The 20,403-nt window shown below is 35.1% G+C and overlaps 1 protein-coding gene across 3 annotated transcripts in view; it reads left to right on the forward strand.

Annotated features, from left to right (window-relative positions):
• The window catches only part of SIPA1L2 (signal induced proliferation associated 1 like 2), a 129,746-nt gene extending 111,817 nt beyond the window's left edge, over positions 1–17,929 (forward strand). Inside the window, exons 18-23 of one of the 3 annotated variants that reach the window (XM_032682931.1) lie at positions 21–240; positions 6,412–6,543; positions 13,007–13,060; positions 13,982–14,105; positions 15,768–15,848; positions 16,699–17,929. In XM_032682931.1, coding sequence (XP_032538822.1) covers positions 21–240; positions 6,412–6,543; positions 13,007–13,060; positions 13,982–14,105; positions 15,768–15,848; positions 16,699–16,744 — 657 coding nt within the window. In that variant the 3' untranslated portion in view covers positions 16,745–17,929. The remainder of the gene's footprint in view (positions 1–20; positions 241–6,411; positions 6,544–13,006; positions 13,061–13,981; positions 14,106–15,767; positions 15,849–16,698) is intronic. The other 2 variants (XM_032682933.1, XM_032682934.1) reach the window with 2 other exon arrangements.
• Positions 17,930–20,403: the final 2,474 nt, after the last annotated feature.

Raw genomic sequence — 20,403 nt, forward strand, 5'->3', positions numbered from 1 at the left:
GTTCTTACTTTTATGTTTAGTTTTCATTTTATGGAAACCTTTCCCCACGGAGGACACTTTATCGCACCCTGTCAGATGAAAGTATATGTAGTAATCGAAGAGGATCTTCCTATGCTAGTTCTCGAAGTTCAATGCTAGACCAGGCCTTGCCAAATGATATCTTGTTCAGCACTACTCCACCATATCACAGCACATTGCCTCCCAGAATGGGCCTGACTCCTGGAATTGGAAATCTGAGAAGTAAGTAATTGTTGCTGTCATTGGTGAGTCTGCAATATTTGTAATAAACAAATCACCAAGTATTAACTTAGATTTTGCTTTTAAGGTGAAATTAAGAAATGTCAAATCAGTGTTCCAGTTATCCTAGTAAAAGAATATTTCGTCAGCAGTACATGTCCATGCTTGCCTTTAGTGATTAATTCATATTTATCATGTTTAGAGGCAGCATTCACTTTAATTCCCAAAGAATTTTCATGAGACCAGTGATAGGCAACAGACATTTGTCTGAAGATATTTCCTGTCATTTTATTTTCCAGTGGCAACCTAATTAAGCGAAACAGGCCTGATTCTATTTTAATATTTTTATTTATTTTTTTATGTGCATTCAAATTACTGAAATATTCAAAGATATATTTGAAATAACAGCTAAAAGGAACAGCTTATATTTAGATGATCCTTTTAGTAACATCTTGAAATGTGCAATAAATGTTGTCTTTAACTTCAATTTCCAAATTGAATTTGCTGATAACTCTTTTTTAACATGTTAGTAAAACCTTTGCAAATGACACTTTATTTTTAATGGCAGCTAAATAATAGTCTGAGGTGTTAAATTAAAACTGTTCTACGAATATGTCTTTTTACTTGTGAGGTTTTCATAAGTGAGACCTTTATTATATGCTTAGCTTGCAATAATTCCAGGGTGAACTATTAAGTTTGCAGTCATTTTTTTTTGAAAAAAAAATGGAAGGAAAAGCTCTGATCTACGCAGATGGATATGTATATTTAGACTACGTATCCATTCTTGTTTACTTAGTAAGAGTCAATTGTTTTTTCAAAAATGCTGAATGTATATGCTTCTCAATTAGTTTAGGTGTCTGACCTATAGCGGGCACCTATAGTGGACACCCAAATGAGAAAAAAAAAAAAAAGACCTTTTTTATTTATCTACTTTAATAATGCATCACAGTTGACTGAAATTTAAAAAAAATGTGGACTCTCAACTCCATAGTTAAGAAGCTGTGGGTGGGTTTCTTGAAAACATTAAAGACGTTTGTAGGTGCATGTCCAGATGCCTTAAAAGTAGTAATAAAAGGGGTTCTGTCATTCATCATGTCCTTCTGGAACTAGCAGTCATTTGCTAAGTTTCAGAAATTAGCTTTATATACAAAAGTCTTGTCTACACTTGTCTAGTTAGAGTGGCCTCAGCTGAGACTGAGTTTTAGTGACTAACTACTGGTTAATTTTAAACTGGTATCTCAAACAAGTGCTAAATTCCATCTTCAGATGGGAATGCATGCTTGGTGTACCTTTTGCCATTCTAAAAATAGTCTTCGATCAGAGTGAAACTCTTACTACAAATTTAATCTGAAAAGATCCTATTATTTTACAGATAGCAAATGGAGATCCATTTTGTTTAACTAGAGATGAATTCAGTAGATTTTGTAGTCTCTGAAGGAGCTATAGAGTACAGAGTTAGGCATCCTGATGGTATTTTGTTTTTTTCTTTTTCCTTTTTTTTTTTTGTTACTTTATTAGGCCTGTTTTTTTAGAGTCATTTCTTACAAAGGTTAATGTGCAATGAGATCAAACCTTCACCATGCTTTTCTTATGGAGATTGACACAAGGCAATTAATGGTGTACATTCAAGCTATATACTGCTCCTCCAGCAGTGATATTTTAGTGGTTTGTGTATTAGTTCTATCTTAGACACTTAGTTTTTCATTCTTTTCATTCTTGCTGCTTCTTAGATACAGAAAGATACACATAGCTGGAAAAAACCCCCCACAAAATTGGTATCCTGTCAGTCATAAACTGATATCCAAGGCAGTTCATGCTATTTTCATATGTAACCTCTATTTTCTGCTTCTGGTTCTGTATTTTAAAAATGCTTATCAATACCAGCTATATAAGATCTTTTATGATGACTGTTTCAAGGAAGATTTAATTGGTTATCTGAAATTACACTCTGAAAAAAACCCACATCATGACTTGTCCATCTGTGTTTCCAAAACATAGAATATATATAAGAATATAAGAAACTAACTTTGGCTCTTGTTAGGAAGATTTTTTGTAATCAGTGTTTGCATTCTATGTCAATGAGAGGTTTCTTTTGCATTTATAATTTTAGCATAAGGTTCTAGTATCAGATATCAGGAGTCTTAGCTGTCATAGTAATGTCTTTTGTATGCAGTCTCAAAGCATTTGATATTTAATGTTTACAGAAATTAGTGGAAATAGCGTGATTTTAGCTCAAGTTAATTTTAGAAAGGTATGTTCTTGCATGTTATTATTCAGCATGAAATACTGTGGCAGCACCAAATCTCGTGAGAACCCTCTAACAAGGAAAAGAGTATGATTAATAGGTAAGCAAGGCAGCACCAAAACCAAAGCATAATAAACAACCTGAGGTGTTTCAGTGTAGTGGGAAATCAGAATTATCAGACAGAATGACCATGCAAATACAGAACCAGGAACTTCATCAGTGTGTGATGTTGACTATAAAAAAATAATGAGAAAATTGAAGCTACAGGGTTTTTTTCATTATTATTTTATCACTGGGGGAAGTGAAGTGAAAAAAAGAGTTAAAGTACACTGACAGATTCTGAAAGTTCTCAGATTATACACATCATAGGCAAAAGGCTGCCAGAGGTACAGTAGCTGTACCTGCAGCTATGTTAGTAGGTGAATGTCTGTCTTGAAACTGACTTACTAAACTTCAGTCCAAAACTAATCTCCTTAATAAGAAGCAGTATTAAAATGGAAGAGCATCGCTGTGTATTGATGATGTACAATGTTAGCAATTTGGAAAACAGTTTTTCAGTAAGCAAATACAGGCTGTTGATTAATTCACACAAACAAAGGAGTATACGTGTTTGCTGTTACAGGCTCTCGCATAGTGAATAGTTCATCACACTAGAAGAACATAAAACTATCTTCAATAAGAAGAGGAAGGAAAAAGTAGTTATTAGGAGCACATGTCCACGAGAAGGTCTACTAGCAGGCTGACATCTTTGGAGGTAGACTTTCAGCAACCCTTGGCAATACAGAAGAAGGGAAGGGTTCAGCAGACAGGAGCTGTTGTTTAAGAGGACTGTAGAGTTATAATTACTGATTGCATGAAAGAAAAACAAACATCCCACAGACAGTGGAGTTTATATCTGCATATAATTTGATAGATTCTTTCACCTGCAGCATCTTTTGAGATAATCTACTTGATAAACGACATGTCTAGTTTGAGCACAGTAAGCAGAAAGTTTTTTCATGATCTACAGTCTCTGCATAAAAGTAGCAGTTCCAACTGAAGCAGGATAATTGCCTTGGAAGTAGAAGAGGTTAAGTCAGGTGAATCTTTCTTTTTCTGTATAACTAGTTACTCTCTAAATACAGTCATATGTGGGACTGATAACCATCCATTTCAGGAGCTCTGTCAGAAACTGAACTGACCGCATAATTTTGGTGAAAATACGGACTCTTTTGACAATGCTTTATACTTTTATGCATCAATAATAAAAATAAATAAAATTCCTAAGTAGAGGAAGTGACGTAACTGAAAGGACCAGAAACTACAGGATCAATTATTTTTGTGCCAAAAAGGAGTAGAAGAAATAAAATAGTCTTTAAAACTGAAAGATAACACTGAAAATGTTTCCTCGAAGGAAATAAGGGATAAATCTGTGTTGCCTCAAAGTCAGTCTTGTGTGCAGTGAGGATAGTGGCCTATGAGATCAGGCATATCTTCCTGGGCACGCAGAGGTGGGTATGCTCAAGCATCACTTATCACCTTTGCCCAAATCAAAAAGGGAGACAACAGGTAACAGCTGCTGATGTGGCAGTCATAGAGGGAAAGAATGGAGGCAACAGTAAGGTAAGGGGAGCAGGAAAGAAATGCAAATACAGGAAGCTAGAAATAATTTATCTCCCCCAGAGCATTCCTGAAATACAACCAATATTCTCTGAAATTCAAAGGCACCAAGACCTATGTAATTAGAAGTCTTTTTTTTATTCCCTTCCTTCCCCCCTCCCCATTGCAGAAGAACACAATTTATATCCTGAAAATGAATTATTCTGTGGTGGCTTACTCATGCCCATTCAGTTATTCCACTTGAAATTTCAGCCATCAGCATGAGCACTTGCATTTCCAGAGCTATCAATATTAAATCTCTACTCTGGCAGGCTTTCTGCAGTTGAGCCGCTCTGTCAGGGCTTATGCAGGACTGAATAGGATCCACCCTAAGGTGAACTGAGGTTCTCACAAAGACAATGCATAATGAAGGATGACTACTGGTGAATATATCACTCCTACACTTTAATTTGGAAAGCCAGCAGAATTGTTCTGGGAGCAGGCTTATTCCTGACAGGTTTCACAATCAGCCTCTGTAGGCTGATCACACAAAAGCAAGGACTGTCCCTTAGGGCCTGCCTGCTGGTCTAGAACCAAAAGCTGGCTTGCCAGCCTTTCAAATAAAGTATTCTGTCTATTTTCCACAACAGGGATGTATAAACATTTGTACTTGAATAATAAGGTTCTTATAATTTCTAAGTCATATACAAAAGTTCAGAGACTGCTCTGACTTTCAGCTTCCAGTGTATTTGCACCAAGGTAACCTTAGGTGAGAGTTTATGTATGTTTATAAGGAACTGAAAATAAAATCTCAGTACAGATATATGATTAGAATATGCGTCTATATTGTATTTTCCATTTCATATAATGTCCACTTTTGCATACTGAAGAGTAGTATTGAGAAAGATATTTCTACAGAGTTTTTTCAAGCCACTTCCAAGTGTAATGTAACAGTACTGCACCTTTCATATAAGTGTAGATAAATTCCACAGTAAATAGGATTTGTACCTCTTCTACAGGGGCTCCTAATTTCTGACAGAGGATTGTAAGCCTCCTTCACTTTCCTTTTCCTGATATTCTATATTTTTTTAAGCAAGGTTTCTGCAAAGAATAGAACATATTATATGCTCTATTCTTTGCTCTGTAGCAGCCTACTCTTTTTGGATTTTTGGGTCAGAAATCTTTAATTCAAATGAACACTGGTATCAGGACAATGACAACATGCCATTTTCTTAAACTATAATATTTCTTTCATTTGTATGCATGCATTTCTTCCTTCATTGTTTTTTGTTTGATCTTTTTCTGGGAAAAAATACTGCTCTTATACATTATATTTTGAATAACTGGAATAACTAGATGGAAATCTCCTTCTAAAATATTTGAGGAAAAATTATTATTTTTACCTTTTTTTTTAAATTTAAATGAATACTTTTGAAGCAAAATTTCTTTCTTCCTGACAATGTTATGGGATAAAAGTAGTATATTCCATTGCTAGCTTTATGGTTAGGACAAACTGTGATTATAAATAATGGTTTTGGTTTATGTTCAGTTTTAAGAATATAAACCTTTGTATACCTGTTCAACAGTATTCTTTTAATGTAAAGTTTGCTATGGACAGATAAGGAAAATATAAACTATTTAATGTAATTATGAAAACTAGCATCTTCTCTACTAAAATGTATGTTTGTGGCACCTTTCCACTAGGCTGCATTACTGAAAGCCGTGTTTGAACCAACTTTATAGTGTATACATTTAATTTAATGTATGATCTGTGTACAGCATACAGTTTGTTACAGCTCCCTCTGGAATTCCACACAAGCCTTACATCCTCAGAGATACAGCTAAAAATATTAAACTAACAAGGTAGTATTTTCAATGTGAAAATGAGTATTAAAAGAAAGGCAGGTTATGTTTTTAATTGGTTCTGGAACTAAAGTATTTTAAGTTTTGGAGTAAAACCTTGCGTGTAAGTATCTTGTATGTTGTTTCACAGACACCTTAAAAATATAACTTTGTGTATCTGGCAACTTTTCTGCTCAGTGCTCAGATTTAATATGCTATGCTTTAAGAATGGATGTTGCCTCCTCACATAGTGTTCACATGAAAATGCAAAGAACACGTCATGTGCAAAGTGGCACAAAAAAAACCCCTTTAGAAACTCTTCCCTTGTGTTCTGCCAACATGTAGAAATTGTTCCACCCATACTAAGTATTGAACAGGAAAAGACAGAAACAAGAGTAACAAAGATAAGCACTCTTTGCTTATACATTTTTTACAGGTCATTATAGTAGCTTCAAAATTAATTGTGTATAATTGTTACAGGAAGACTAATTATTGTGTTTATTGTTTAGATGAATTCTGGTTCTCAGATGGGTCCTTATCTGATAAAGCCAAATTCAATGATCCTGGCCTGATGCCCCTGCCAGACACTGCCACAGGGCTAGACTGGTCTCACCTGGTAGATGCTGCACGAGCGTTTGAAGGTAACAGGAACATTTGAATAAAAATCAATGTTCAGTACACAAACTTTTTAAAAAATATATATATTGTACAGCCACATTTTGAATTACAAAAACCCAGTGTTTGCCTCCATAGCCCTTTAGTTCTTTTGGCAGTATCACTTCTCAGTGTGGAAGATTGTCACTGAAAAGTTGGGGTATTTATGGTACTTTCAATATCCATTTTAGATGCAATTCATCCACTTGGTTGCCCAAGTTCTTTCTCTAATCAAGTGGAAAAATCAGGTTCTTTTAAGGAGAGATTCAAAGCATTTATGTTAGATGTTTGAAATGAAACTGGGAGTAACAGTTTCCTGTGTCTGTCGTGTTATGTTTATAAACTGATATATGTGTAGTCCAAATGATGTTGCAGTCCCTCTCAGTTTTCATAAGCCCTTGAAGACCAGCAAAAATGTACAGTTTATTTTCCAGTAGCAGAACTTGAGGTGCAGGATATAGACCAGGTTTGCTTTATTTAAATTATAAAATGAGATTAAAAAAAAAACTTTGTCCACCTCTGGAAGCTAAACCTACACATAATGTATAAATACAGAAAGATGGATGTTGGTTTGAGTACATATATGAATATACACAGTGGAGTGTTTGTGTTTTGTTGTTTCTGAAGGGTGTTTTGGCTAAGTTGCTGTGCTGTCATAAAATTTCTGACATCTCTTAAATGGTGTTGCTTGCAATGTACGGAAAGTCAAGGGAATCTAATGAATAAGGATGATGTTACCACAGTCATCATTGTATAAGATACAGGTCTTAAGTTTATGAGAAGAATTGGCTGTCAAGTTAGTGATTTGAGTTTTGTAACTAAAAGCAACCATGGGAGTCAGTTTTCTGGTACCTGGTTCCTTCCCAAAATATGAAGTGATTAAATTTCATTTTGACCAAAAGCTCTTCAGAACTTCTTATTATACTAATTTAAATGGCATCGTGAAAACCTGAACTAACAGTGATTATTAGGAGTGTGAAGAACTATAATGTTTCCTAACCTGATTAACTGTATATGCATTCAATACTACTCCAACATGGCTGTGATAGCTGGCAGGAAATACTGTGACGCTGAGAATCTTGACAGCTGTTCCCATGCATTTCTATATTTGATTGCTCAGGGAACACCCTGCTATTTGTTATTGAAAGCTTAAGCAACTGCAAAAAAGATATGGATCAGTAAGTGACTAGTTCTATAACTTTGTACTTGAAGAATATTTTTAAATGCTAATAAAATTTTTGAGTTCAACTGACTGAAAGGTCATTCTATACCAGTTATGCTTCTGTCTTTTTAGCTTTCTTTGAGAACGAATAGCTTTTCATTCTGTTTACTTACTTAGTATTGTGATGAAAATAATTTCACTTTGGAAAGTATTATGTGAGTGTAATTATATTTGAATTTGAGAGGGAGAAGTAGAACAACATATCTACCCCACAGTGCTCTATCCTAGGGAGGAAGGGTATTCACTCCTTGGGTTTTAATTGTAAAAACCTTGGATATATCTGTAGATAATGCTGAAGAACTGAAGGTCTGAGTTGTAAGACAGAAACTGTTTATCAGAGTTTTTTTGAATTATTGAAAGAATTTGAGTAGTAAATAATCATCTATTTTTCTCTGAAGGAATGTAATTCTTTTCTTTTTAGGACTCTGCAGTAGAGACATCTGTGTATATCTTAGATGATTTATACAGTGTTTTGACTAAATTTGTAGTGCTGCAATAGAAACTTTTGCAAAGAGTAGAATTTTTAAACCTTTGTTCAGTTTTCTGTATCCTATGTCTTACAATTTGGAAGTAATTTAAAAAAGAATAACTGATAGGCATGTCATAAAAAAGTGGAGGGAATGTGTTGGATATGATTAGCAGATGCAGTATCCATATGTACTTTAATGCTATTGACTTAGGAGTTGCTTCAGCTTTGTATTTAAAAATAGCTTGGAACTACTGTTCTGCATTCTATCAACATGAAAAAGAGAGTGGATGATTCTAAAGTTTATCCACTTCTGAATATAAAACTGCTTTGATCTTTTTATTAAACTGGGTGGAAATTGGATCACATTTCATATAGGACCATCTCAAAAAAACACCAAAACAAACACACCCCACACCCCCCACTTTCGATGGAAAGGATCACAAGACAGATAAGAATTTTTTAATACTGAATCAGAAATTAACACTAGAGTTGTTCTCTAGTTTGGCTTTGCGAACCTGATATTTTAAAGTTATGTTCTGTTCCAGAACCTAGATACTAGACTTAATTTTAGTTTTTTCTTTGTACAAGGTCTTTTGTTAATATCAGTTTATTAGAATTACCAATTTCATTCCAAGGTCAGGATTTTTCTCCTGTGATGTCTCCAGATTGTATGTTGACAACTTACACAATTTGATCAGTTCAATGTTCCTAATGTGGCCCTCACTATCCTTCATCTGTCTGTCTTAAAAAGCAATTGTATCTCAATTATGTTAGTTCTAGCCTTTTTAGGTGCTTATAATGTTGGCATCAATTGGATTAAGAATTAAGTATAGTAGCAAGATTTTTGCTATCATCATCTGTACTCAGAGTTTACTTCTGAGTGTTACAAGAACAGCAGTCTCATTTTTAGCTTTCTTCTCTCCCCTCAAATGAGAAGTGGACAGGGTTGTTTATTAGTATTAGCTTTTATTCAGCTGAAGCCTTCATCCTATGTAGAACAGTAGGTTTTAAACTGTGGTCTATGAGAGTGGGAGAAGCCATTACTTTTTTATGTTAAATTGAAACTATGATGATAATGCTTTTCACTTTGTGAGGATTTAATTTCACTGCTTTTGCTTGGCAAGAACTTTTGTGGGGAGCTGAATACCTACTTCAAACTTTTCCTGAAAATCTTCTGTTATTCCTAAGACAGGTCTTCACAGTGTAATGGAGAGCTGTGCAGGCATTAACTCCAGAGGCTCCAGAAGCTGCAGTGAAAGGGTTTTTGCTTGAGCTGCCTCTGTTGAGGGTCAGCGTCGATAAGCTGTGTGTGGCATTGTTTTAAGTCTTCACACTGCCTTCCTTTGCAAGACACAGTTTTGACTCTGATATTTATCCAGAGATGATATTTAGCATGCATGCTAAAGTCAGCCCAGTCAGTAGCAAGGGGCATCCTGCCATTTCTGTCATACATGGATATGCTACTTCCAGTTACTTTCTCTTATTTTGTTGGGAGCTGCAGAGAGGAGAGTAACCAGGTGGCAGCTGACATGATAGAAATACACTGTTGTAATGCTTTTGGATCCATCCCTGAAGCAAACAATAAAAATCGATAGGACTGGATGTGACTATAAAGCAAAAGAGGTAGGGTTTTAGAGAGGGTAGTTGGGCTAAAAAAGGAGAGGTTATAAAAAAAAAGAAAGAAAGAATGGTCAACTGAGTAAAGAAAAAGACATGGGATTTATAGAACTAATTGGAAAGATCAATTTGAAAAAGGAGAACAAAGAAATCTCAGAAAAGGACTAAGGGAAAGTAAGATAATTAATTTTTTAATTCTTTTTTTCTATTATCCTTCTAATAGATCTCCAAGTTAGGGAAAAAAGGACTGGCTTTCAGCATGTATATTGTCTTGCTAATGGCTTTTTTTTGGATCTTTTCAATGTTTTGGGGAGCAAAAGGAGAAACCTTTTTGGATGTCCATACCTGATACTGTAATTATAGAAAAGAACTGACACAAATATAAATATTGAATACTATTAAGAATAAAACTTTGTACTATTTGTGCTACTTCAGCCTGGGTTTATTATGCTTTAAAATGCTGTTTAGTGTTTGATAAATCATACTGTGGGCTTAAGAAAGTCCTTCTAATGTCTCTGATTTAGTTCATTAGAATCGGTGGTTTCAACTGTTTTCCAGGTGATTTTTATGAATGCCTACTAGTGCCAATCAGAATGCAATGTTTCTTAATGCCAATTTATCTTTGCAAAAACATCTGTGCTAGTATAATTAATGCTATTTTAATACTTTGATTTAAAATCTTCATAGCTTAATGCAAGTAATGCTACACATAACATAATGAGAAAGAAGTGAAGCATTCAGCGTGACAGATAATTATTTTAATCAAAGTAGTGCATTAAAGTGCTAGAAAAGAAAAAAATGAAAATATTTACATTTGGTCATTTCTAGTGCGTGTAATTCTTTTTGCTTCAGTGCATATGTAAGTATATGTTTGTGGGTAGACTTTATCTTAACAATGAGAGAGTGGCTTCATGCACTTTACTCACTTTAGCCTTTTCTGCTTTCCAGTACCTCAAATTGCCTAGTTTTTTCTGTTAGTGGTCTGCAACAATGGAAATTCAGATTCAAATTCTTAGTAGTTACAGTTGTATGACTCTGTTACTGTAAATTAAGATATCATTTTTTGTCTCATCATTAGTCAACTATTGCTTAAACTTTTGATATCAAGACCAGTATATTTTTTGCAAATAGTTTTCTATGTATGGGTTCTGTTTGGAGTTGGCAGGGACATCCCAGTTAAAAATAAGAACTCTGAGATCTACATGTATTTTCTTCTGTTAGTATGCACATATCTCTTCAGCTGAATAGTAGGGGTCCCTGTAGGAAGCAGAACTTAGGTCTACAGTATCATACATATAGAGTTTTCTTTATAAAAGAGCTGGTTTTCGAGGTAACTTTGATTTCATTTCATTAATAAAAAACTCAAGCCAATTCTGTTGAAAACAAATAAACCAAAATCAATAGGAAAATTTTGCTCTTCAAAGTACAAGTTCAGTCTTCACCACAATTCAGATTTAAATAGTAAATTGGTGAAGCTGTTGCTTAGCTTGACTACTTATAGGGAGATCAGTGAGATTTTTATATAGTTACTGAAAATAAAAATGTGTCTTTAAAAGTACTTGAGAAGTATTCAAAGGCAAAATAGTTTGCTTGTCCAGGAACTAGTTGTTGTACTAATTATTACAGAGATTTATTGTCTTACTAACTTGTTCAGAGAATTATTTTGCCACTAACCTGGCTTTGGAAAATTAAAGAACTAATGTTTGAAGAGTAGCACAGGAATTTATGTAGTATGTTATGTAATTGGAGAATTTGGATTATTAGTGGCCATGTAGTGACTTTTTTCCTCACCTTGGAATGTTTAGAATATGGTTTCATATTTTATAAAGATATGAATATTGGAAAATATGTCTAAGTTATACTAGAAAAACAGAAAAGGTGTAACAATTAATTTCCTCTTCTTAATTATTAATAGTTTTTAATTACGTGAAATTGAACTTCTCTAGGGATTATACAAGGAAGGAGAAGTTAATCCACACATTATACTTCATTGCAAGCATATTTTTGTTGTGTTTTGAAATAATACAAAATATTTTAAAAGATTGTGTTTTAAAATGCCTAATGTGATTTCATTAACAGTTGCATGTACCTGGTTTTGCACCTGCTTTATCCATCAAGAAAAAGATGCTCTAAGATAGTGTTGAGGAGATCAAACTGACAAAACACTTTCTCAGCTGACAAATAAACCAGACAAGTGGTCAGTTTCTTTAATTAAGCTTAGTCAACAGAGGGAAAAATGCAGATTATTTTTTTATATTGCAGTAGAATTTCCTCTGAGACACAATGTCACATTCTGTTGGCCATAGAAAAAATAGTAACAGCATAACATTTGTTGCTGACTTTGTTTCTATTAAGTGGTAGTGAACATGTGAATAGTATAAAAGTGAAATCAATAATTAACTATGTACTTGCAACTGCTTGTTTATACTCTCTTGTTTCTGGCCTACATACTGTGTTTTGACCTGGGAAATTAATTTTAGTTTATCCATGCTAAGTAAATCTATTTAACTTAGTAGTTGTCAAATCTGTAAATTATGTCATTGATTATGTGTTTTAAAATTATATTCTTACCTTATTATCAGGAGATATGAAAAAGACATTCATATTTGCTGAGATCTATTACTAGTCAGAAATAAGGATAAAGGAGGAGAAATGAGCTGCAGTCTTTAAAATTGGACAAAATAAGACATGTAACTTTTCTTCATTGTATTAGAAATGAATTGACAATCTCTGGTATTCTTTAAGACTCAAGGAATTTTTTTAAATCAGTAAAGAGATTTTAGTGATTTCCTATGTTTACTTGATAAAACTTTTAAACTAAATGTCCTTCCTAGTTGAAAAGATCTGGCTATGTTCGCTGTTTGTGTCCTTAGAGTTTGAAGGATTGTCCTCTTACGTATCATGCCAGGTTGTCATGCTGTGTTGCAACACTGGGTATTACTATTAGAGACAATGGGGTGTGACACCTTTTGCTTTACTGTGATGTTGGTATTGTGTAAAAATGGCCTGGCGAGGCTGAGAATGAGCACCAGCATGAGCTGCACTAGGAACATCCCACTGTGTGCGCTGTACACAAGGGCCACAGCTGCTCCAGTGGAGGTGGACTGTCTTGTTTATAGGAACGTTCTAAATCTTATTCCAGGTTTTGACTCAGATGAAGAATTTGGGCCGTTCTGTCATCACACGCCGTTTCTAGGTGATGGTCTGAGATTGATGACTTTTGCCTTCTGTAAACTTCTTTAATATTTCCTGTGTTTTGCACGTTTGCATGACAATGCCACGCTTTGGGCCTTGTGGGGTGGTAGAGCAAGGGGAGAAAGGGCAAGGCAGGCATGTTGTCACCAGAATTCATACAAGCCTACAGACATGGATTTTGTTTGGCAGAAATAAGTTAAATCAATCTCCACAGAATATGGATTTTGGTTTTTTTAAAGAAGAGAATTAAATCCTAATTAATGCATCATTTATTCCTGTTCTGTGCAATGATGATCTGCATGGCATACTTCTATTATGTGGTGACTGATATATTTTGGCAACCACACTGTATATCCATAGGTAATTACATCTGTGCTTGTTAGATTATGTTCTACTCGAATTCAATGCAGATAATAGCTCGCCTTAGTAATATATGTTCTAAAAACTCAATTGATAAAATAGTGTAAATTATTGGTTTTCAAGTATGCAGATTGCCCTTAGGTTCTGCAAATGCTTGAGACAATAAAGCAGTACGAAATAAACATTGCAGATTTCTGAGGAATCTGAGAGCTTTAAGTCCATGGAAAAATGCAGACCTGTTTGCTGAATTATTATTGTCATCGTTGTGGCCCTGAATTCTGAAATGGTTTTCTGCAGAGTTCATTAAGACAATTTACTGTTCATATCAGCATTAACTGGTCCAGACAAAACTGTCATACTGCTGATAGACATAAAAAATTGATTTGGGGTTGCCTTTGGATGCAGGTGTGGGAAGCCAACTAGTTGGAACATACATCTGCTGATTATCTTCAAAGCTGAGATATAGAAACCTACAGCCATTTTGCTAACTGAACTGGGATAATGGCAGTAATATAGCCCTTATTTTGTCCAGTTTTAGATGTATCCTTATGTTGCTTTTAAGATCAGGGAGTAGCATCTTTTTGCACCTTGAATGATATGCAGCAAGCACAGGGCTTGGAAGGCACACAGGAGTTACCTTTGGATGAGAGTCCTCCAGATGGAAAGGATTTCCTTGAGGCTGCTGGGTATGTCAGAGTTTTAAAGCATATTTCTTACAAAGTATTTTAAGGAAAGATTTTGTCTTTATGTTCTGAGTCAGATTTTCTGTATGCATGTTTCACGGCTGTTTGATGGCAGACCTGTTACCTTGACTGATCAAATGTCTCTGATTTTGAAAAATGTTTTTTCTTGGAATCAAATTCCGAGCAGTTCTGTCTAGAAATTTCTAGTGTAGTCAAATAAAGCTCTCTCACTGTAATAGGCCTCTAATGCAGAGCACAGTTAGATGCAGAGTTTCAGATAATCAAATTTTTCACTGTATTCCTCCTTACAAGAATAATTTGTTATTCTTATTTTAGATTTCATTTGATTAGAACCAATAACAGGAGCTCAGCTCTGTAGTGTGCCACAACTTTATCTGCAGCAAATGTCTCAGATCTTGAAACAGGTGTTCCTACCTATCTTTGCAACTATTTGCTACTTGTAAACCCATCATTTTTTCATTTATACAAAGGTAAATTAATAAGAGAACGTGTAACTGAGGACTGCAGGAAAATTGTAGGCCAAACTACCCAATTCTTCAAATTCTTTGCAGTATTCTGGAAGAAATTATTCTTCCCCCCCCATCTTTCCTGCTTTGAGGAGGCTACTTGTTAAAAGCACAAATTGAGCAGTATAATCTGTCCAGTAGCATGCTTTAAAAGACAAACACATCTTTGATTAGTTTTGCTCTTCAGTTGCAGGAGTGGAAGAATGGGAAATGGAGGAAAAAGTCTTCTTGCTGTTAGATTATTACATTTTAATTTTGAACCAATTTTACACAAATTAGCTTGCCTACACGGTAAAGCGCATTTATTGTAATGACTTCCAAGTCCATATCTTTCCTAGTCTAATGATCAGTAAGGACTGGAAAAGACTGTTAAAGATGTTTCCCCTTTTAGGGTCGGCAAATCTGTTGGATTTGTGCAGTTGCATGAAGCAGCTGATTCAGCTTTGCATGCAAAGCTTTTCTCTTCACCATCTCTCTTTTAGACACAATTATTCATGTGATGGCTAATTGCATCTATAATGTAAATGAAACTATCTCCCACAGTGCTTATTGTCATTCAGAAAGCAGAAGCTATTCTCAATATTTTCCTTCAGTCATGCATTTGATCAACCTGTGGCAATATTTCATATGTTTTGACCTTTAAACAAAATATTTGTCTCCATAAAGCCATAGGTTTATCCTTTACTGAAATGACACTACTGCACACCAGACAAAAGAACTCTTAACAGCTCTTTTGGTTTGCAGTAATTACTGCTGCAGCTTGCTTCAGATTAGTACAGTCCTTATCAGAAAGCAGCTTGTTAACTAATGTCCCTGCACACCATTTAGCAGTGAGTGTGACTTGCATTGTCAGGGTATGTGCATATAAGTCCTAAAATATTCCTTCTTAAAATCATTATAACTTCTGTCCGATTGCATAAGAGGCAGTGTCATATTTCAGATATGCAGGATTGGATTATGTTCTTATAATAGTCTTTTGCTCATTTTGTAATAGTCTGTACTAGTAATTGACGCTGGTTTTGTCTCTGTTTCATAACTGATTGGTTTCATTTGCTATTACTAAAAGTTTTACTCTGCAAAAGCTGAGAAGAAAATATTTTTAACTAACTCAGAGTGAAGGTAGTGGTTTACCTTACAGGGAACATGCTCCCAGTACTCTGACTGGAAAAGTAAACCAGCTAGAAGTCATCCTCCGGCAACTACAAACCGACCGAGAAAGGTAAGAGACCGTTAGCAATATAACTACTCTCCAGTCTTAATAGTTTTATTTTTACACACAGTTCATCAGGGTCTTGAAATAAGTACATCAGTTAAATTACACAGTGCAGTTGCTGAACGGTCAATGAGAACACTGAGGTGCAGAAGGTCCTGTGGGAATGGTTATGCAAACAAACTGGCAAGGCTAACTAGTGTATGGGTCTTTACTCCAGAATAAATGTTCTACATTTAGACATACCCCAGAAGAGTGAGGCACTTTATGTTCATTTATGGTACTTTGGATTAAACAAAGGATAGGGATATGGTTAGCACTCCAGATTTGTCATCCTCGTTGCCTTCTTGGTCATGTAAACAATGACTTGCTTTGTGCCATCATTGCTGTCTAATTTTCTGAGCTGGACACAGTGCCAGGACTGATAGAAATGAGGACTGCTTTGGTGAGAAAATAATCATGTAAGGGAAAATTTTTAAATTAGATATTTTTCTTCCTTAACATGTGCTTGAAATCAATTCCTTACAACTTGGGCTCTCTCATATCATTTATTATAGATAAACCATCTTATGCTTTTAGTGCTTGATTTTTTTTTTTTTTTTGTTAAATGGAGAGTAAACTTCTATAATTTTTTCTACTAACGTAACATCTAGTTTCTTTTTAGCTTGCAGTGTTTTCTTAAAGCGAAAGAGGTAGTTGGAGCATATTTGGGGGAATTAATTTGCAGTTAGTAGTTGTCTTAATGGATTAGGGGAACTCAACAAAATATGTCTGTAGGACTTGGGTAGAAATATAACAACAAAATAAATGCTGTCATCACAACTTCTCACTTTACTCAACTTGTATCTTTGTTAACCAGGAAAAACAGGACAAGGCAGTTCTCCAAGCAGAGGTACAGCACCTGAGACAAGATAACATGAGACTTCAGGAGGAGTCTCAAACAGCAGCTGCTCAACTGAGGAAATTTACAGAATGGTTTTTCAATACGATAGACAAAAAATCCTAATCGGCGAGCCCCTGGAAAATACTTATTTGAACAATGTAACAGCTGTATTTTTTGAATTAGCGGGGTAATAATTTCACTGTGTTCACAATCCATTTTAGGTGTTTCTGCTACATTCTCTATCCAGCTTTATTCGTTGAAAAGGAGAGAGAACTGTGGTAATCTGTCTTTAAATCCGTATGAAGAAAGCAGAGAATAGCAGATATTTGTTTGTGTGCAGATGAATGTAAAAAATCCTTAGTGTCATTTTAGACATTTTTAGAAGTTGCTCTGGCTGGGGCTTGCCTGAAGAGGAATATTTAGGGGTTTAGTTCCTGCATTTCAGGTGCGCTGGTGAAGATGTTAAAGCAATTTACATTAGCTTGGGCTTCAGTATTGTAAGATAAAAAGAATAACCAGACATATACTTTAATGTTTAAAAGGTGCTCTATTTTTTGTATGTACAGTAGTTTTATTTCCACATCCACATTGTCATAGCAATAAGAATGGAGGTATAGTGAATAGTCACAGAGCTGTGTTATAAAATGTTAGCACTGATGTGTTTAACACTAGTTTGGATGCAGATACATTAGAGATTATTTATTTGCAGGAACAATGGTGCCTGAATATAACAGTGTTCTGATTTTCTAAAAATACACATGCCTTGTAAATGGCTCACTGGGGTTAGCCCTCTCCCAACTTCAGTTACTTTTTTATAGTTGATGTTCAGCTAAACAGTTACACTGCTTAACTATTGAAATCATGTATGTGTGAGCCAGCCATCAATTGTACAATGCCAAATTTGTTTATCTTTGTACAGAAGCTTTGATCAAGTGTCTTGTATTTAACACCTTTATTTAAGCTTATTTAACCTTAAATTGTTGTTTTTATAAAGTTGGTTTTATCTGCACTATGGTGAGGTCAGTTGGTTGCAAGTTGTAATATTTTTAGCTTGCCAAGACTGTACTGAGGAGTTCTAGAAAATTCTAACAATTGGATGCTGCTAGTACACAATTGATTTGTTTGTATGCTTTAACATTTTTAACTGTTTAATTTGAAATGAACATACATCTTGCTTTTTTAATAAATGTTAAAATCTAAACCTGAATTATTTTATCCTGTATTATCTGTAATCACTGTTACCAGTAATAGCTCAGGTTTCTGTTCAGCCCAATCTCTAGCTGATCATCCAGAGACAGTCCAACCGCCCAGAGCTCTCATGATCCCTTGTTACCAATGAGGGGTTGTCAATGTTATTGCAGTTAACTTCTTTGGTGTGTCCTGGAACTGAGGAGGTAGCTTTACCAGTCAATGAAACAAAAGCTGTTTGGCTGTTCATAGGCATTGATTTTCAAAAGGGGTCTAATTTTCTCATAATACCTTACATTAGCTGTAGCAGGAAATAGCTTGCCATTTTCTTGTGCAACTGAGATCTGAGGATTGCAGTGTAAGCGTATGTGAGATGCATTGTGTACAATACTGAGTTTAAAGTTTACATCAAAAAGGACACTTTTACAAAACGAAATGAAGGTAATAAGCACATTTGTCTTGTCCTGAGAGAAAAATAAAATATCCCAGTTGTATCCCAGTTTCCTTTCAACCACTGATTGCATTCAGGCAAACCTATAGAAAAACTGTTGAATAATTAAAAAATTTAGTCAACTCATGCAAGTAAAATTCTGTGTCCACTGTTAGTGCATATTGGCTGAGAAATGTTTTGTAAGTTGAACAAATGTCTGCCACTGCTGTAACAATTGTTTTGAGAGACTCCTTTTAGAAAAAGTTATACATGGGCAGATAATCAAGGCTTTGGTATCCTTACATTGAAATTAAAAAGACCATTTGTCTTTGATATGTAAAAAGTCAGAGTTTTGATGAAAATACAAACAGTATCCACAAAGCTGCCTTAACAGAGTAATTAAACATGGCAGTCCTGGGTTGCACTAGCTTCCGATTTAAGCACCTTACCGAAGTCATTAGCAAACCCATCTGGCTGGAGACCCTTGCCAATAACTGTGTTGAACAACTTGGGGCAATTTGTTGTGAACATGCTTCTTTGGGGATTGGTCTGTCCCCTTTGAAAAGCTGTGCTAACTGAAATAAACTCAAGGATAAGCTTGTTCTGAAGGACCACTATAGGTTGGTATAAGAGGTTAGGTCAATATTCATTCAGTTCTTTATCTTACAGTTGTTGAAAACCAGCATTTATAACTAACTATGTGCCGGAAAAAGGAACTTTCAGTAGTTATCTTTGCTGTTTTTCTCATCCAACTGAAAATGCTTGATTTCCAAAGATGACAGAAACTTTGTCTACAAATATCTCCTATTTCTTTTGCTTGACAAAAGCACTTTTGTGTCAGTAGCACATAGTTCTTCCTTAATTAACCCTCATCATGGAGAAAAGTTTTTAGTCTGGCTGTTACTGTTTTAATGACATGGGAAATACAATATTATCCGAGACCATAATACAGTTATGGCATAGGTAAAGGACATTTAATTGAACATTTTAATTAACTGGTTTTTTTAAGAATAATCCTCTTGGAAGCATTTTGCCTCACAAAACTTCTTGTTTTATACACATGAAGGCAAGACTAAGTCTACATAAGCAACTAGTGTGAAGCGCTAGGAAAATTTAGAGTGTTGCTAACCTAGGTTTTGGGGGTGGGAGGAGATCCTTCAGGCTCTTCCTGTGTCCATGACCAGTCCAACCTTTTAGTAGCTGAAATTGTGTTAGGTGGGCTCTGGCTTAGCTTTATCTGAAAGCTTTGTGCTCTTAGACCCTTTTGTATATCCTAAGCCAAGTAATTGGCGGTGATTGGGAAATTGACTTCAAGATGTGTTTGTTGTGATCTGAATTAACAAAAACAATATGGAAGCGTTATAAATGTCAACAAAGTCCTCCCAGCACAGCAGGCCATGCTGTTAAGTACTGAGATGGAGAAATCAAACATGAGCCAATGCAGCTGTTTACTTCTGTAAAAGGGACAAACACCAATCATGGCAAAATTACAAATTTCCTTCTTCTGCCCCAGAAGTGGCATATCAAGATTTATATGCAGATCTCCTGTTGAGGGGATCCTTACTGAGACATTTATCACAATGTAGACTGTACTATGTACAGTTTTTTCTGAGACCCCTATTACTAACATAAGGGATAATTTCTAGTATTTTTTCTGTTCCTGAGAGGGTAGTCATACTTGACTTAGGCATCTGATAGCTTTATACAGAAGCTATTTATATCCTCTGTATATTATCCAATATAAATTCTTAAAATAGTTCATCTTTTTTTGTGCATAAAATCCAGTTATGTGGGAAAAATGTTCAGAATATTGTAATATAAACTAGCTAATTGTAGAGCAGTGATTTAGGAAAACAACTTTCAATAGAGAAAAAAGACAATTACTATGTGCATTTGTTGTTGCAGCACTTCTTGAGCTCTGTGCCGACTGGTTCTAATATATAAGGAAGTCACTGAACTCAGAATTGTTGTACAATTTGAAACCATCAGAACCATTAATTATTACCAAAACAAGGTGTTCTTCATCCCATCTTCTTTCTTCCACAGCAGCGACTACAAGAAAA

The sequence above is a fragment of the Chiroxiphia lanceolata genome, chromosome 3 (genome assembly GCF_009829145.1).
Source record: "Chiroxiphia lanceolata isolate bChiLan1 chromosome 3, bChiLan1.pri, whole genome shotgun sequence".
Taxonomy (NCBI): Eukaryota; Metazoa; Chordata; class Aves; order Passeriformes; family Pipridae; genus Chiroxiphia; species Chiroxiphia lanceolata.